The sequence below is a fragment of the Sceloporus occidentalis genome, unplaced genomic scaffold (genome assembly GCF_023333645.1).
Source record: "Sceloporus occidentalis isolate IW3139 unplaced genomic scaffold, rSceOcc1.0.p SCAF_11, whole genome shotgun sequence".
Taxonomy (NCBI): Eukaryota; Metazoa; Chordata; class Lepidosauria; order Squamata; family Phrynosomatidae; genus Sceloporus; species Sceloporus occidentalis.
This window is the reverse complement of record NW_028316991.1, coordinates 19,255,730-19,273,924: the sequence shown is the minus strand read 5'-3', so window position 1 is coordinate 19,273,924 and position 18,195 is coordinate 19,255,730. Positions and strand designations below refer to the sequence as shown.

The window sequence follows — 18,195 nt, the reverse complement described above, 5'->3', positions numbered from 1 at the left end:
ACATCTACTCGACATCTACACCATATCTACTCAACATCTACACCATATCTACACCATATCTACACCATATCTACTCAACATCTACTCAACATCTACTCAACATCTACTCAACATCTACTCAACATCTACTCGACATCTACACCATATCTACACCATATCTACTCAACATCTACACCATATCTACACCATATCTACACCATATCTACTCAACATCTACTCAACATCTACACCATATCTACACCATATCTACACAATATCCACACAATACACCCAGGAATCTTCCAGCGCATCCGTCTCTTCCAAATACGTTCCCTAAAGGAAATGTATCATAACCTTTTTTTTATGACATCTTTTTTTTATCAAATCCTTAAGAATTATCGTTAGCTTATATACCGTATGTTTCATGTTTCTTTGTATCACCCAACATGTGACATAATGAAGAGAGAGAAGCATTTGTGTCTTAATACGTGCCCCTAGGTATGTTTTATTCCATATACTATATATATTTATATATATACAATGTATAGTGATTCTAGTGCAGCATTGTAAACTGATTTAATCACTATAGCAACAAATAGAGTGTAATTGCTGATTGGACCATTCGACTGGTTGCTATGGTTTAATTTTTATAGATAAACCCAAAGCTGGATTTTCTTTCCTCTACATCTCTTGTGTTTCTTGATTATGTTAAAATGCAGAACGTACGGCTGATTAAAGGGAATACGATGATGATATACCATAACTTTACACGGAAATGTGAACTTCCCGAGCACATGCTGTTTATGATCATTTGAAGCACGACCCAGACTGCGCTTTCTGATGGACGATCGGAAGAGGCCTCGGAGGTCTTGAACAGTTTAGTCCATGAAGTATTGTGAAAGACTTCTCTGGAGTTTCTCCTTTAGGGCCAATATAACTATATCAATATAATATAAATATGGATAACGCCCATTTTGGGGTACCTCGTTGTAAAATGGGGCGTTGGTTCCTTCTTTAACTGACGTTTGCTTCTTTTCATCTCCGATCTCTATGATCACAACGGGATCGATGTTTTCACCAATCAGCTGCCTGGCTTCTGTGATTGTTATCGCAATCTGTGGGGAAAGGGATGCACACAAATAGTTAACTGAGGACAGTCATGGTGACTTTCATGTGCAAATCTCCCAACAGTCCTGGATTTTGCAGGACAGTCCCAAAATCTGGTAGCTGCCCCACCGTCTTGCTTTTGGGGCAATGGGCAGCATGGCTGGTTAGGGAGATCCTCTGACCTGTACGATCTGTACTTCTGGGACAGGGTCCTTAACTTCTGTTGTACCTGTATCACCCTCCTCAGAATTGTACAGCGCTTAGGAATATGTCAGCACTTAATAATTAAATAATAACAATAATAATTTTAAGAAATAGAATACTATCCTTTAAAACGTAAAATCATGATTTTTAATCAAGTAAGAAATAGATGACAAACTGACAATGTGTCAGTTCTCGGAAAGTCATGCCATGCCCAGCCACGTTCTGTATACTTAACTGGTAGGTTTGGATCCTTGTGTCTCCATCGTGAATCTTGGGTACCAGCTTTGACCTGAAGAATTTGCCAGAAAACCACCATTAATCAAAAATCATTCATACTTGTCATTTTAAATTTTTTCCCTTAAAACATAAAACTTTGTAGAAAACCGTTATTTCCCCAGATATTGGTTAACTACACCATGCACGGCCAGGGAAACCAGGATTTGACTGGATAGCTGCAAATCATAGGAGATGGACCATACTATTGCAGATGGATCATACCATTGGAGATGGACCATACCATTAGTTTAGATGTATTATGACTCAGTATCAAGTGCTATGATCTGTGTTGAGTCTAGGTACGTTTGGTTATTTTTTGTTTTTTTGGACGGCCATATAATAAAAATCAGCTTTGTCAATTCTGTTTTAAGTAACATTCTATTTTTTTAATCCTGCAATACGTTTCTTCAAGTATTAAAACATTTTTAATACTAATAAGTCCATCATAGATCCCAACTATCCCATACTCTAGAAGAATGTAAAGCTCTCTGATGTGGTAGATAAGCCTAAAATACATGACTAAAGTCTCGTGTTTCATTAATGTGTACATTTGGAGTGCAGATATAATGCGGTCCTGCTTTTAATTCGATGTTGATTTAGTTTACTGTTCACTGATGAAAAGAAGGTGGTATCGCATACCTTTTCTTCTGCGAAGCCAAAGAAAGAGAGGTGCTCGAGGCGGACAGGTCACTAAATAAACTCTCGTTACTCGCCCCCATGTCACCGCCAGTGGCATCTCCATGAGCGCTCTCTGTATCATCATGCGTGTCTGAAACAGTTCATAAACTTGAGTGTTGCACATATTTTAAGTGAGACCTAAACACCAAGGACTAGTTTTAGAAGTACACCTGCTTAAAAACAGGTGTGGCTATCCCCGATTTATTTTCTCTAATGTTTTTATTCTCAGTTTAAGATGCAACTGGAGAAGCCCACCAAATTATGTCTCTACTGACATCAAAGTGTATATATAATTTATCGGCCGCTGGCCTTAAAGGGCCAGGGATAATTTTAATGCCCTGTCCTTGGTATATCTTGACATGTAACCTATCAGCCAAATTATTAGATAGAGAAGGCAGCGAACCAAAAGCTGCAGTGATTAAGTGTGGGAATACGGTTTCGTTTCAGGTTCAAGGTGAGCAACCGATATGTTGATTGGTCTTTAAGGAAATACGCCGGGTTCTAATCACCTCTGAGTCCTTTTTATGAGAGTTGTAGTGTTTATTTACTAGGCCTTACCGAGTGCACCCTTGTTTGCTATTGTTAATCCCTTGTCGCCTTTCTTCTTCTTCTTGTGTAGGTGTAGTCCAGAGAACAGCCCCTTTCTGAGAAGAAATACAGAATGTTTCAGGAGATTTAGATCACAGAGTTCTAATAATGACTAATTATCTTACTGGGACGTTAGAGCGACAAGATCGTTAACCCTGAATGTTTATAAAAATGGGAAATAATGTATTGTGTGGGACAGCATACATTTTCACTGGTTCAAAGAGCCATCTCTACGCGATGAAGTAAAGCTTTGGGAGCTATGATGTCATTTTTGACATCATAGCTCCCAAAGAGGACCAGCTGAGAACTGAATACTGCTGCCTAAAGCCAATAAGCTGTATTTTTTACGCTTAAGAAAACAAATGAATTAAACCTTAATTAAAAAGTGAGGTTTGCAATTCGGGCCGGCTCCAGGGCCAGTTCGGACTGGCCTGTTTGCGGAAGTTGGGCTTATTAGGGTCATGTAACACGACTTTATGTGACCCAGGGGTAGTAGCACAGCAGCTTGCATGATTAGCTGCTTAGAGTCCAAGCAAGGTGAGTGAGCGTGTGGGTGTCAGAGTGAGTGTGTGTAAGTGTGTGTCCGTTTATCTGAGTTTATGAGTTGGTGATTGTGCGTGTTAGTTATAGGCCAGGGGGGCCACTTTAGTGGTAAATGCCTCTCCCGGACCAGAAGGTGCTAGTCCTCTCGTGTAAATAAATCTGTACCCTTGTAGACCATTGGAGCCATTTTCATTTTTTGGTGTAAAGCTTGTTGCTGATAGAAAACTTTAGGACACAAATCTGTCACGGTGACCTGTCAGTAATGTACTAAGGGGTTAAAAACAATTTGTCTTGTATTTATTAAAGAGTTTTCTGAGTGAGCATTTCAGCTTCTCTGTATCATATACGTCACTGTCACAATTTGGATTTTACCTCGTTCCCTTTTCAATGTGCATTCTAAGGTTCTTCTAGTAACATATATATCAGTAAATATACATCTAGGGGAGGGCTGACAAGGGGGGGAGGGTTGATGCCCCCCTCACCTGTTCTAATATTGAAGAGTTTGGGCCACTGCCTGAACATTTTACTTGTAATTCCACATACAGCCACCAGGGTTCTATATTAACAAGAAGAATTTACTTTATTACTATTATTATTATTTTTATCAAGAGCCATCATATTCCTGTCTCCATTCTGTAGTGGCTTTGTGTTTTATTTATTTACTTTCTGTTAATATGTTTTGGAGAAGATAGGGTAGGTCACATTGGGCACGTTGTCTTCCAATTGTGCTTATTAGTGGGCCACTAGGAGAGCGATTTCCTTCCCTTCTTCCAGCCGACCTCCAGGTGAGGAGAAGGAAAAGAACTCTGGGAGAAGGAATTGATTAAAAAAATCAATTTCATACCCTTTACCCCAGTAAAGGGTATTAAAGATGTATCTATCAATATCTAACATGCAATATGTGACCTACAGAAGATATCATACACATTCCAGCCTTATACATACATCTAAACATCATTGGTGATCGTTATCTTGTACAAGCCAAGCCATGCCTGATCTTTCTAGGGCACCAGCGAAGGTTATCTTAAAACCTCCTCAATTGGTAGCAGAGGCTTTTACTAAATTAGGTTCCACGTGTATAACTACTACAGAATCCATCATAGAACAAGAAATGTATCTGTTAGCGGTTGACCTCAAGGATGGGATCATCTTTTGGATTGTTTGAAATGTTTAATTAACTTGGAACCTGTGCAATTATATACAATTCCAAACATGTTTTTATTGTGTGCGTATATATTGTTTTATTGTGTGCGTGTATATATATATATATATATATATACCGTATTGGCTCGAATATAGGCCGCACTTTTCCCCCCCACTTTAAGTCTTTAAAGTGGGGGTGTGGCCTATATTCAGGGGTCTAGTGCCCGACGCCCGGGACATGCAGCGGTGTTAGGATACAGATCCACCGCAGCGGTGCAGGGGATCTGCATCCTACTCTCCAAGACACTCAGACAGCCTCCCCTGCCAGCACTTTCCACGGGGGGGGTGCCGGCACGGGAGGTTGTCTAAGCGCATCGTGCGGACGGTCACTCAAAGAGCCATCTCTACGCGATGAAGTAAAGCTTTGGGAGCTATGATGTCATTTTTGACATCATAGCTCCCAAAGAGGACCAGCTGAGAACTGAATACTGCTGCCTAAAGCCAATAAGCTGTATTTTTTACGCTTAAGAAAACAAATGAATTAAACCTTAATTAAAAAGTGAGGTTTGCAATTCGGGCCGGCTTCAGGGCCAGTTCGGACTGGCCTGTTTGCGGAAGTTGGGCTTATTAGGGTCATGTAACACGACTTTATGTGACCCAGGGGTAGTAGCACAGCAGCTTGCATGATTAGCTGCTTAGAGTCCAAGCAAGGTGAGTGAGCGTGTGGGTGTCAGAGTGAGTGTGTGTAAGTGTGTGTGTCCGTTTATCTGAGTTTATGAGTTGGTGATTGTGCGTGTTAGTTATAGGCCAGGGAGGCCCCTTTAGTGGTAAATGCCTCTCTCCAAGACACTCAGACAGCCTCCCATGCCAGCACTTTCCACGGGGGGGGTGCCGGCACGGGAGGTTGTCTAAGCGCATCGTGCGGACGGTCACCAGCTGCGGAGGTTGTTTACCCGCATCGCCGCAGCCGGTGACCGTCTGCACGATGCGTTTTACCTCTGCCCCCAAGACTTACCAGAGCAGACTTCTGGGTGTCTTGCGGGGCCGGCTGGGGACATCTACGCAATACGCGTATACAACTTCCGGTTCCGGCACATCCGCTGAGTGCCGGCACCGGAGGTTGTATACCCGTATTGCGTAGATGTCCCCCGCCGGCCCCGCAAGACACCCGGGAGTCTGCTCTGGTAAGTCGGGGGGGGCAGAGTGGCGGGGGGGGGACAGTGGCAGCATATCTCGGGGGGGGGGACAGTGGCAGCATGTCTTTAAGAAGGCAGTTTCTTTAAAAAAGCACCAAACTTTTAGGGTGCGGCCTATATACAGGGGCGGCCTATATCCGAGCCAATACGGTATATATATACAGGACGACCGGCAGACGAGCATTCAATGCAGCCGCAAAGTTAAAAACTAAGCGGCCGCGAGCAAGATTGAATGCGGCCGTCATGCCAGTAGCGTACCTGGCGGGCGGGGGAGGGGGGCGGTCCGTCCCGGCTGCCGCTCATCTGAGGGGTGCCACCATGCCGGCACGCCTTCAGAAACGATGTGCGCGGCAACTGTGGCTGTGCGCCGGGACTTGATGTCAAATCCCGGCGCACAACACTGAAGCCACGCCCACCGTCTTCCGCGCTCAGTACACCGGAAGGACAGAAAGAAGAAGAAGAAGTAGAAGTAGAAGTAGAAGAAGAAAAAGAGGAGGAGGAGGAGGAGGAAAAGTGAGAGTGAAAGAAGAAAAGGTAGGTCAAGATTCAGGGAGAGTGGATTAGTAAATGTGTGAGAGTGATGGGTGTTATGCTGAATGTAAGTGTGTGAGAGTGATGGGTGTTATGCTGAATGTTTGTAAATGAGGGTTTCAGATAGCATGGATGTGTAAGTGTTGGGGGATAGCTTGGCATAGCTAAGCTATAGCTCGGCATACACCCTATCAGGATGTAATAATCACCTGTTCCTTAGCAGGTCTAAAAAAAAAAGTAGGTAAATCCAATACAGATGAACAACAACACTTATTACACAGTGTCATGATTTTTTCAACAAAAATAAAGCCAAAATGGAGAAAAAGTAAGTACACCTCATGATTTAATAGCTTGTAGAACCACTTTTCTTGAGGAACTAGAAAAAGTGCAAAGGAGGGCTACAAAATTAATAAGGGGATTGGGAGATACTAGTTATGAAGAGAGACTAAAAACAGCTAGAAAAACGGCATCTCAGAGGGGATATGATAACATGGTATTTGCTCGATTATAAGACGACCCCCCAAAATCTGAATATTAATTTATGAAAAAAAGAAAAAGCCTGAATACAAGACGACCCTATAGGAAAAAAGTTTTACCAGTAAATGTTATTTCATGTACACTATGGGAACAATTTTTTTTAATAAAAGCTATGATTGAGAAAAATATTTTGGTTTTATTTCCTTTTTTTTTCCCCAACCTGCCCCCCCCCCAGTTATACACCTCTGCCCCCAGGCTTGCCACTGTGCCCCAGAAATGCCTTATACCCCCTATATGCCACTGTGCCCCATGATATGCCTTTTAACCCTCTAAATACCACTGTGCCCCATGATATGCCTTTTAACTCTCTATATGCCACTGTGCCCCATGATATGCCTTTTTTATCCCCTATGTGCCACTCTGCCTCCAGAATTGCTTATACCCCTATATGCCACTCTGGCATTTAGGGGGTTAAAAGGCATATTATGGGGCAGAGTGGCATATAGGGAGGTATAAGGCATTTCTGGAGGCAGAGTGGCATTAAGGGGGTTAAAAGACATTTCATAGAGCACTCTGCCTCCAGAAATGCCTTATGCCCCCCATTTAACACTCCCTCCCTCCCCCTCCCTTCTCCAAACTTACCGGTGCTTCTGAGTCCCTGGTGCGTAGTCCGGGCAGCGTGTAGAGATCTACACGATTTGCGTACACAACTTCCGCTGCAGTCGGGAGGAGGTGCGGTTAGCAGCGGGGGTTGTCTGCTTCCATCGCGCAGACCTTCCCCGGCTGTCAGAAATCACGGGGAACTCTGATCTCTGACAGCCGGGGGTTGTCTGCGCGATGCACGCAGACAACCCCCGCTGCTAACCGCACCTCCTCCCGGCTGCAGCAGAAGTTGTGTACGCGAATCGCGTAGACTTTTACACGCTGCCCGGACTAAGCACCATGGACTCAGAAGCACAGGTAATTGGGGGGGGGGCATCTGGATCTTAGTCTCATAGTCGGACCTATTTAAGGTCTGATTATAAGACGAGGGGTATTTTCTAGAGCATTTTTTCTGGAAAAAACCTTGTCTTATAATCAAACAAATACGGTAAATATATGCAGGGCCAATGTAAAGAGCTCTTCAGTGACCTGTTCATTAACAGAAATTTACAAAGAACAAGAGGTCGCCCACTGAGACTGGAAGAGCGGAGATTTCAGAGACGACAAAGGAAGGGATTCTTTACAGTGAGAGCAGTAAAGGTATGGAATTCACTGCCAAGGGCGGTGGTTCTATCAAATACATTAGATGCCTTCAAAAGGGGCCTCGATATTTTCTTAGAAAAGCATGACATACAGGGCTATAAATAGAATAATATTAATATTTTAGAGCTTCTTGATCCAAGGAGAAATCCGATTGCCTCTTGGAGTCAAGAAGGAATTTTTTCCCCTGATGGCAGAATTCGAAGTAGCTTTATTAGGGGTTTTTTTTGCCTTCTTTTGGATCAATAAAGTAAGGTTAGGTAGAAGGGTTGAACTTGATGGACTTAGGTCTTTTTTCAACCTTATGAACTATGTAAATATGTACCTTTAATTAGCATTAACTTGAAGTAATCATTTTCTGTATGACTTTATCAGTATCTCACATACTTGTTCAGTCTTTTGCTAATTGTGCTGTCATGATCTTTAACATTTAACATGCTAACCGAGGCCTGTAGAGTCCATAATGTTACGCTTGAGTTTTTTTGCAATTATTCTGAGCATTGCAAAGTCTGACCTTGAGGTGAATTTGCTGGGACGTCCATTCCTGGGAAGACTGAAAACTCTTTTGAATGTTTTCTACTTTTGAATAATCTCTCACTGTAGAATGATGGACTTTAAAGTGTTTGGAACTGACCTGATAATTCTTCCCAGATTGATGGGCAGCAACAATTGCGTATCTAAGATCATTGTTGATGTCATTCTACTTGACATTGTGTTAACATACCTGAATGTTCCAGAAGAGCAAACTGCTAAAACTATGGCTTTTATAGAGGTGGTCACACTTGCTGATGATCAATTAATCAAGAGCAATTGAGTAGCAGCCCCTGGCTGCTATTAAGCATCTTAATTCCTATGGAACCAGTAAGTGTGTACTTAGTTTTTCACACATGGCTTCTCCATTTTGGCTTTATTTGTTTTGGCTATATTATGACACGGTGTAATATGTCATGTGTTGTTGTTCAACTGAGCTTGTATTTACCTATTTTTTATATCTGCATAATAACAGATGATTGTTATGTCCTATGTAAAACCATAACATTCAAACAGGGTGTACTTTCTTTTTCACATGGCTGTATATATATATGTATGTATACATATATGACAAATGGGAGGCTTATTTGTATTTTTACATTATTTGCATGTGAGAAGTGAGGACCACTGATGTAGAACGTTTTACCTTTAAGGATGCAAGCAGTGAGATATCCAAAAAGTCCTAGCTAAACTCTGTAGGAACTTTCTGTTAGTTCCACACAAGTGCTGATCAACAGTAAATATATATTATATATATATATACATATATATACATATATACACGTATATATACACACACATACATATATATATATATATTAAGTAAAATCAAAAATGGTTTTCAGAGCTGAAACTTTACTAGTTTTGTCACATTTTGCAAAAGACCTCAACCAAGCTTATGTATTAAAAGCCATGAAGAAGGAGCCCGCTCCAGACTGACATTGACATTCTGCCCATTCTCTCCGAGACCCTGGGACCCAGACATTCATCTCTGATATATAATGGCACAAACAGGCAATAGGCAGAAAGTCCAGAACATGCGCCAACGACATCCAAAGGAGTGACTCCCTGTGCCCCTAAGAAAGTCTTCTCTAAACTTAACTTGTAATAAAAATAAATAATAATCATAAATCCAGAGTGATCTGAAATAATAAAAAACAAACAGTTGTTTGCACTATGCAGCTCTGGGTAGAACATCACGGACATGTTGCCTCAACCCTTCTTAACATTGCGTGACATTAAACCAACTCCATGTATATTAATATTTTATGTATAAGTACGTATGGTAAAGAGCAATTGTTTAGTAGAAACCTGTCTTCATTGGGTATGGGTTAAAATTCAAACTTTATTCCTCTATAGAAACATAGAATTTAACTGCAGATAAGACCCATTCAGCCCATCTAGTTGCCCATGTAAAGACTCAGATCTTAATCAGTCGTTGGCCTCCTCTTAGATTCAGGATAGCTTTACATCTATCCAATGCATGTTTAGATTCCCTCACAGGTTTATATACCTCTGCTGGGAGGCTGTTTCACTTGTCTACCACCCTTATGGCGTAGAGTGGCAGGAAACCAATAGCCATGATGGCCTGGGATGTGAGACTCACCTGTGGCCGTGTGGACTGCTCTCGGTTGAATCCATGCTTGTAAATGCTATGGGGAAAGTGCCATTTGATGCTCCGTCAGCTCTCTGGCTATGTGTGAGAAGTACTCTGTGTTACATGTGGCTTATCTGGTTTGTAAACAGAAGCCTAGGACTGAAATCAGAAATCCCCACAGTGTACACAGTCCAGCCCATGACTGCCTTTCAGCCGCAACACTTTCTAGCCTCTAAATAGATACGTTTCAGTTGAAGTAGGAAGGAAATGTACTGAGACGCAACACATCTGTGAATATCTTGTACTCTATAGATGTATCATTTTATTATTCATTGATTTATATAGCTCTACTATATACCGCAGTGCTGTACAATGGCTCAACAGGACAGCAAAATAGTGCAAGACTTCACAATCTGGAAGTACAAAAACAAAAGGTGAGGAGGGCCCTGCTCAAAGGAGCTAATCAAAAATCAACTTTTGCCAGGACTTGCAGTAACCAAAAAAGGGAGATCTGGTACCTTCTGGCCTGGGGGGCAGGTAACACCAAGTGGACCAAATGGCCCCTTGCCTTGCCTCGTTACCTAACATACATACTGGCACACATATTTACACACTATCTTACACAAACTTGCATGCTAAAACACAGAATCATGCTGAAACACACACTCACTAAAACACTCAGATGCTAACATGCATGTACACACTCATTCTAACACACACACACACACTTGCATGCTCATACTAAGAACCACATACACAATTATGCTAACACACACACACTTACTCTCTACATACACACATACATATTCACTCCTTCCCTTTCTCCTTAACTATCGTATGCTCTTACCCCGGAACCTTCTTTCTATCTGACTATACATATATATATCTATGCAGGGGTGTAACTAGAAACCTCAGGGCCCCGGTGCGATAATCTGTTAAGGGCCCCACCACCCCCAACCCATCTACCCCCTTCTCACTATCTACCCTCTCCCTACACCCCTTCTCACTATCTACCCTCTCCCTACACCCCTTCTCACTATCTACCCTCTCCCTCCCTACCCTTCTCACTATCTACCCTCTCCCGCCCTACCCCCCCTTCTCACTATCTACCCTCTCCCGCCCTACCCCCCCTTCTCACTATCTACCCTCTCCCGCCCTACCCCCCCTTCTCACTATCTACCCTCTCCCTCCCTACCCCCCCTTCTCACTATCTACCCTCTCCCTCCCTACCCCCCTTCTCACAATCTACCCTCTCCCCCCCTACCCCCCTTCTCACAATCTACCCTCTCCCCCCTACCCCCCTTCTCACAATCTACCCTCCCCCCCCTTCTCACGATCTACCCACTCCCTCCCTACCCCCCTTTGTAGGTCGCTTACCGTGCACTTCTGTCGTGGGGGCGCGAGGCCTCTGTCTCGCTGCGCACGGCTTCACTGCTGAGCTCAGCGTGAAGCGCCGGCACCCAAGACAGACGCCTCACGCTCCCAACACTGCAGTCTGGGCAGCGCTGAGGCAGACGGCAGCGGCGGGGAGCAACCGCTCGGCACCCCTTGGGCCCCCCTGACTGTCAAAACTCCAGGGCCCGGTCGCAGTCGCGACCCCTGCGACCCCGGTAGTTCCGCCACTGTATATATGCGAGCAGCCTCGTGTCTACAGCAGAGCCATGTAACATTGCAGTACGCGACCCAGTCCCAAGTCGCACCTCCGTGAGCGAGTCGGTCCAAAAGCAATCACAGGTAGCAGTAAGGAGAACTGTTTAAAAAACTAGGTGATCTAAAACAACAGAGAAATGGGCGTAATGACAAACAATTCCTTTAAAGTTAAGTTTACGTAATCTTAGACATTTTATTATCATCCTCTTATTTTACTGCTGCTTAATACTTTGGTTTTAAGAGTTAGGGAAATGTTTTGTGGTGGTTTTGTTCCATTAGCGATGGAGATATTTTATCATTTTCCTAAAAAAAATTATGAGAATTATTAGTTCAAATAAAGGAGGGAATGAAAGTGAAGGTACAGAAAAGCATTACTTTGATCTTGGCTTTCGCCCCACCTTGGAAAAATGTTTGTGAACAGTCCTGGCAGCCAAAGTATGCGACGGGGACAAAGCCCCGGAGAAAGTAATTACCGCTAGCAACACAATGAACATTACTTATGGATCCTGCTATAAAGTAAGGGGAAAGTTTCAAATATTTACACACCCCTCAAACATGGTAAGAACAGAACACAGAACAATATATCGGAACATGTCACATTCAGATTATCCCTCAATCACCGTACCAGGGAACTTCTCAGGGTAGGAGCTCTCCCTCTTCTGATGGGGTGGCTTCAAGAGGCCACAATGCTAGCCAGCCAGCCATGTTGGCGGGGCTAGACTCATACAATCTTGAGAAGGAGGGTAAGTGGGTAGGGAGGGGGTGTGGCTAAGTGTTGTTCCCTTGCTCATAGAGAGAGGAGAGTGGTCCAGAGACCCAAGAAAGCAAATCTTCACCCAGAGACTCCAGGTCAAACCTAGCTAGTTCCCAAGTATGCCCCATCACATGTATGGAATTGGAGGTATGTCGTGATAACTACAGAGGAACTGCACGGTTATTAACATATGTAGTGCAAGAACCTCATGTGCATACCTGGGAACTTCTGGGCTTTGGCTACCCTGAGCCTTCCCTTGCGGGACGCGGCCAGGACTGCACACAGGCATCGGCGGGTGGTCCCTCTGGCGTTGGGGGAGTTCCTGCCTCCATCGGGGGGCGTTCCCACTGCCGTTAGGGGCGTTCCTGCTGCCATTGTGGGTGTTTCCACTGCTGTTGGGGGTGTTCCCACTGCCGTTGGGGGCGTTCCTGCTGACGGCAGTGGGAAACACGCCCATTTAAAGGAAAAATGGGCGGGGACCAGTGCTTGTCAAGACCCTGCTCCCTTGACCTGGAGGACTCGGGTCTTGACTCAGAGAACCGGAGGAGCAGCGCTCACCCGGCAATCTCCAGGTCAAACCCGCAGAGTTCCCTGGTAGGCTCATGTGTGATGCCAAAAAGGTATATCTGGATAAAATAACACACATTTTTTTTAATGGCATAAAGAAGTCTACTTTGCGTGGGCTCCAATGCATTTTACCGCATGCAAATCTGTGCGATGCATTCCCCGTCTAGTATAGTCTCCTCTTCCTCCTACCCTGCCTGTTCCTACTAAAGCGGACGACACACTTCATTCCAGAAACACATAACTGAAAAAACAAATCCAGCGGCGTGACTTTGCAGAAGGCTCGGGTTCAGGTACGTGAGTAAGATGAGAGTGTTTGTAGAAAGGGTGTTCTAACTCTCCTCTGATAAGTGTAGGTGGGGTGTCCCAGCCTGAGAACGGCGTGTGATGCACAATTTCTTTGTCGTACTGAGAAAAAAATGGAAAAATCCTTCACTAAAATTCTGTGATTTCATATATTTGGAACACGCCAGATACACGCACAGAACACGCTCTGTTCTGGTTACATACAGTTAGAAGCTGCTGATTCGTAGACGAAAAATAAATCCTGTAAGGACACATAAAGACATAAAAATGACTTCTCGCCGCTATCGTAACAAAGACTTTCAAGCTATCAGTGCCCTCGACTTGTGTCACATGACATAAATATAGCATAGCTCCCAACATTCCCGACTTTGCCAGAGCAGTCCTAAACAAGGCTCGGAACAGTATATTTAACATCCATTCAACAAAATGGAAAAACTAACTGTGACATCATAAAGAGACAACACTCTTGGTTTGCACCGTTTTTAGGCTGCGCCCCTATATATATATATATATATATATATATATATATATGTGACTCATATTAATAAAGTCCTACTTGGGTAATAAAACATCTGCTCTACTTTGAAAATGTAACTAATTATTATGCTAATACCCCTTAAGGGCATATTCTACTAAGACGCAGCTCGTAACTATCGCCCTACTCCCTTGACACACGTTCAGCCCAGCGTGGGTGGGGTAGAGCGGATCTCCTGGCAGAGCTCCTGGGTGACTCAGTTTCTGTAAATGTGGGTAAGACGTCTTCAAATAAAATACATTTTATCCAACCCTTGGTCTGAGCGCCATGCAGTCCATCACTCTTCTTCCAAGGTGACGAGGGACGCATGGATTTGGGTCCCAAAAGTGGAACTGTCTCTCCTAGGGAAAGAGGGACATTTGGGAGATATGCAGATCCTCAGAACAGTGACACTATTACGGGTGTAGGTAAGAGGGGCAGCTTCTACAGGGACCACAAAAAAATGGGGCACTTCCCGGTGACAATGCTCCTGTCTGACCTATGACCTTGCCCCTGACCTCAACATCCCAAGTATATATATATACACACACACTATACTAATATATTATATATAATATATACTAAAATAATACAATATATATTATATACTAAAATATAATAATATACTAATATATGTTATATACCTTATATACCTAAGGCCTCCAATGCCCTTGTCTGCCATCACATGGCATTGCATATTAGGTGCTCTTTATCAGCAGAAATTACATGCCTTCTGACATTTAAAAAAATATATATATTCTGTCCCTGAAGTCTAGAATGCTAATATTTTTTTTTTAGACTCAATCAGATGTTAAGTTTTACCAAATTATTTATTCTGTCAAAGCGTCCCGGTCGCAATGCTCCCATATGACCTATGACCTTGCCCCAGACCCCAACATCCCAAGTTATAGCCGTTATACTACTTGATATACTTAATATACTAATATATATATACATATATACACACACATATATATATATATATATATATATATATATATATACACATACACACACTAATATATTATATATATATAATATATACTAAAATATAACAATATATTTAATAATATACTAAAATTTAATATACGTTATATACCGAAGCAATTAATCATGCTTTGACAGAACCTGGAATGTAATTGCACCATAAATTTATAGCAAAAATAAGAGGCTTTTGAAATATCTTCTCTGAAGATTTCTAGCTGCAAAGAAAGATGTATGAATTTTTACCACATTCTACAGGGTTTTTTTTTTTTACTAAACCACCACCTTCTGGTCAATATAGGAATTACACACAAATTATACTCCCCCTACTTAATCCGTTTATCCCAAATATGTATTTCCTGACTCAATAGGGATTATAGACTGTGGTTGTTATTTTATTTTCTGTCACTAGCAATAAAATATTTTATTCCGCTTCAATTTTGTTCACTGGTTTAATATGAATATATCAGCAGTTCAGTATATATATATATATAGATATATATATATATATAAGGGGTAGTAGAAGTATTATTAAACACTCATCTACAGACACCAGACAAGCCAGAAGGCTTGATTTTCCCTCAGAAATCTCATGGTGCTTTCACAACCACAAGGGATTCTGGGTACGCACATGCAATATTAATATTAAGCCAGTATCACAACCTCATGCTGACGAGTCCCATGAAGGACGAAACAGCTGTCCATGAGTGGTGATCTGGCTACTGTACCTCTTCCTGAGTTTTGTCTAAAGGCTGTCTTGTACAGCGGGCAATTACTTTCAGGGGATCCATGTATAAAGTGGATATAGAGGCAAAGGTGATAATTGTTAACCTTATTTGCATGTGCCTACCCAGAATCCCTTGTGGTTGTGAAAGCACCATGAGATTTCTGAGGGAAAAGCAAGCCTTCTGGCTTGTCTGGTGTCTGTAGATGAGTGTTTAATAATACTTCTACTACCCCTTAAATTTAAGTGGAAGGGTTTCCATCACCTTTTACCCACCATAACTTATGTAATTATATATATATATATATATATATATATATCTATATAGATATATAGTTGTTAGATTGTGAGCTCCTTTGAGCATGGACCTCCTTACTTTTTGTTTCTATAAATCATATTGTTACGAGATGTACTGCTTGTTATGTCCTGTTTGCCCATTGTACAGCACTGTGGGATATTATGGTGCTATATATAATAAATAATAAAAGCATCAATTTTAATTTCCTTCAAACCATTTCTTCCTATTTCTTGTACTAATTGTTTTGCACAGTAAGGTGACTGTAGGGTTAATATATCTCTCTGTTCTATTTACTCCTAAACTCGTTTGAGCAGGGCCCTCCTCACCTGTTGTTTCAGTAAGTCAAATTGTTATGTTACATACTAATTGTTATGTCCTGTCTACCCATTGTACAGCGCTACAGAATATGTCGGCGCTATATAAAACAATAAATAATAATGCAGATAAAAAACCAACAGCCCCGTCTCCTCTGCCCATTCCCTACCTCTAAAGCTCAGACAGGAATGTATTTTCATGTCTGTTGCCCTCTTGTGGTAGTATTTGGGTACTGCAAATCAGGTGGCATTATTTAAAAAGCAAACTCTGCCTTCGCACCGTTTAGCTTTATGTTCATTTAGCTATAGCTTGTGTTTTCTGTCAGTGCAATTTTTTGGAAATATATGGTTTTCAGGTTCACTTCATCAAAAGCTGAGCAGCTCTGGAAAACCAGGGAAAACCTAATGCCCACGTAGTCAGTTCGAGTGAAGATGGTGTACTGCCAGGTATCGCCTCACCAGCATTTGCCAAGTTCAGGGGAAAGCCTAGGGTTAGCGGCATATTGGTGCAGTATTTCTTCTGTGCCCCCCACCCCCCTTAACCAACACACAGCTGCTCACCCCAACACCATACAATTACATGCAATCACATGAAAACACACACTAACACTATATACTAACATTACTAACACACTCTCTAAGGCTACAGAGTGACACACAAACTCTAACACCATACACTAATACTCACGGCACATAAACTAATAAATATTAATACGTGTGTTTCAGCCATACTTTCAATACATAATCTGAGAATATAACCCAAGCGTTTTCTCCATAAGGTTTCTATTACAGGCTCTTTGGGTTTAGAATTTAGTGAACTTCCCAAGGGGTGGGGCTATCCCCAGACATCCTTTAGTGGGGGAGGGAAGTGGGTGGTTGGTGGGCAGGGAGGCGGTATAGCTAGATGCTGCTCACGTGGTTAAAGAAAGAAGAAACTAATCCAGAGACCCAGGGAAGCAAGACTTTAGCCGGAGACTCTGGGTCAAAGAGCTCCTATTGATAATTATTAATTCCAGTACTAACAGCTAGGAGCGCAGCGAGTGGGTTATAAGGGTTTAAAGGTTTCTCTTCTGTCAAACACACGGGGAAATGTTTTAATCACTTAGACACCGACACTCTAACTAATTAAAGTCTATTAAGTATTCAATTGGACGAGCAGGACTTTATTAGTAGCCATGTTCGATCATACGCATGGCCCACCTACTCCCCGCCCACATTGCCCCATGCTTCCGCCTACTTCTCTCTAAATGGAGGCTCTGGGGCTAGCTCCTCCTCTTTACATGAAGCCACTCCCCCAGGAAAGGGTGAGCTCCGGGCATGCAGTTCGCAGTTATGTGGATTAGGCCGTCATTGACGTAAAAGGGGTTCTGAAATATATAATAGAGGAGAATATCACATGGACAAGCTGAAGGCTGAGACAGGGCATCTGCTGAGCACCTACACTAAAGTAAAGACAAAAAATAATCATTATAAAAATAATAATAATAATCTTTCCCAGAATTCAATTGGAAAAGTATACAAAAAAGTGAAAGCCAAACCAGGCGAAAACCTGACACGAGTACTTGCAATACTGAAGGCAAAGGGGGACAGGGATAAACAAGCACCAGGTCCAGACTGGAAAACTCCGGGTCTCAGCCCACCTCCCCTCCATGCCCACCACCATCAGCAGGACCTCCTTCCCGTAATGGGGGGCACAGGGTAGTATGGATATACTTTAGTCCTCCTAGTATAACGTCTGAAAGCCACCATGCTTGAGTTCCAGACTTGGGTAGGCCGTTGTTTATGTGGGTTGTGCACGGCATGCAGACCAAGCAAATAAGATCTTACTAAGAAATTCTTTATTTCCCCCCAAAAAAACCACGACTTGGCCCCTGAAAGAAAACCTGAAATGGCAGTTTTTGTATTCCAGAGAGACAACCAGAAAAGCTACAAACCATTCAAAAATCTAAAATATGATTTCGCTGGAAACGAGAAGCGTCAGGAATAAAGAAACTT

At 42.5% G+C, this 18,195-nt stretch overlaps 2 protein-coding genes across 2 annotated transcripts in view; both read right to left on the bottom strand.

Annotated features, from left to right (window-relative positions):
• The window catches only part of LOC149305670 (fer-1-like protein 6), a 60,229-nt gene extending 45,652 nt beyond the window's left edge, over nucleotides 1-14,577 (bottom strand). The window contains exons 1-6 of the mRNA XM_089477284.1: nucleotides 14,534-14,577; nucleotides 12,715-12,927; nucleotides 2,803-2,888; nucleotides 2,206-2,335; nucleotides 1,510-1,579; nucleotides 963-1,094 (exon numbers count right to left, since the gene is read on the bottom strand). Of these exons, the coding sequence (XP_089333410.1) occupies nucleotides 963-1,094; nucleotides 1,510-1,579; nucleotides 2,206-2,335; nucleotides 2,803-2,888; nucleotides 12,715-12,927; nucleotides 14,534-14,577 (675 nt within the window). The remainder of the gene's footprint in view (nucleotides 1-962; nucleotides 1,095-1,509; nucleotides 1,580-2,205; nucleotides 2,336-2,802; nucleotides 2,889-12,714; nucleotides 12,928-14,533) is intronic.
• Nucleotides 14,578-17,003: 2,426 nt separating this feature from the next.
• Nucleotides 17,004-18,195, bottom strand: part of LOC149305669 (protein FAM91A1-like) — a 30,080-nt gene continuing 28,888 nt past the window's right edge. Inside the window, exon 25 of the mRNA XM_089477283.1 lies at nucleotides 17,004-17,110. Within this exon, the coding sequence (XP_089333409.1) occupies nucleotides 17,004-17,110 (107 nt within the window). The remainder of the gene's footprint in view (nucleotides 17,111-18,195) is intronic.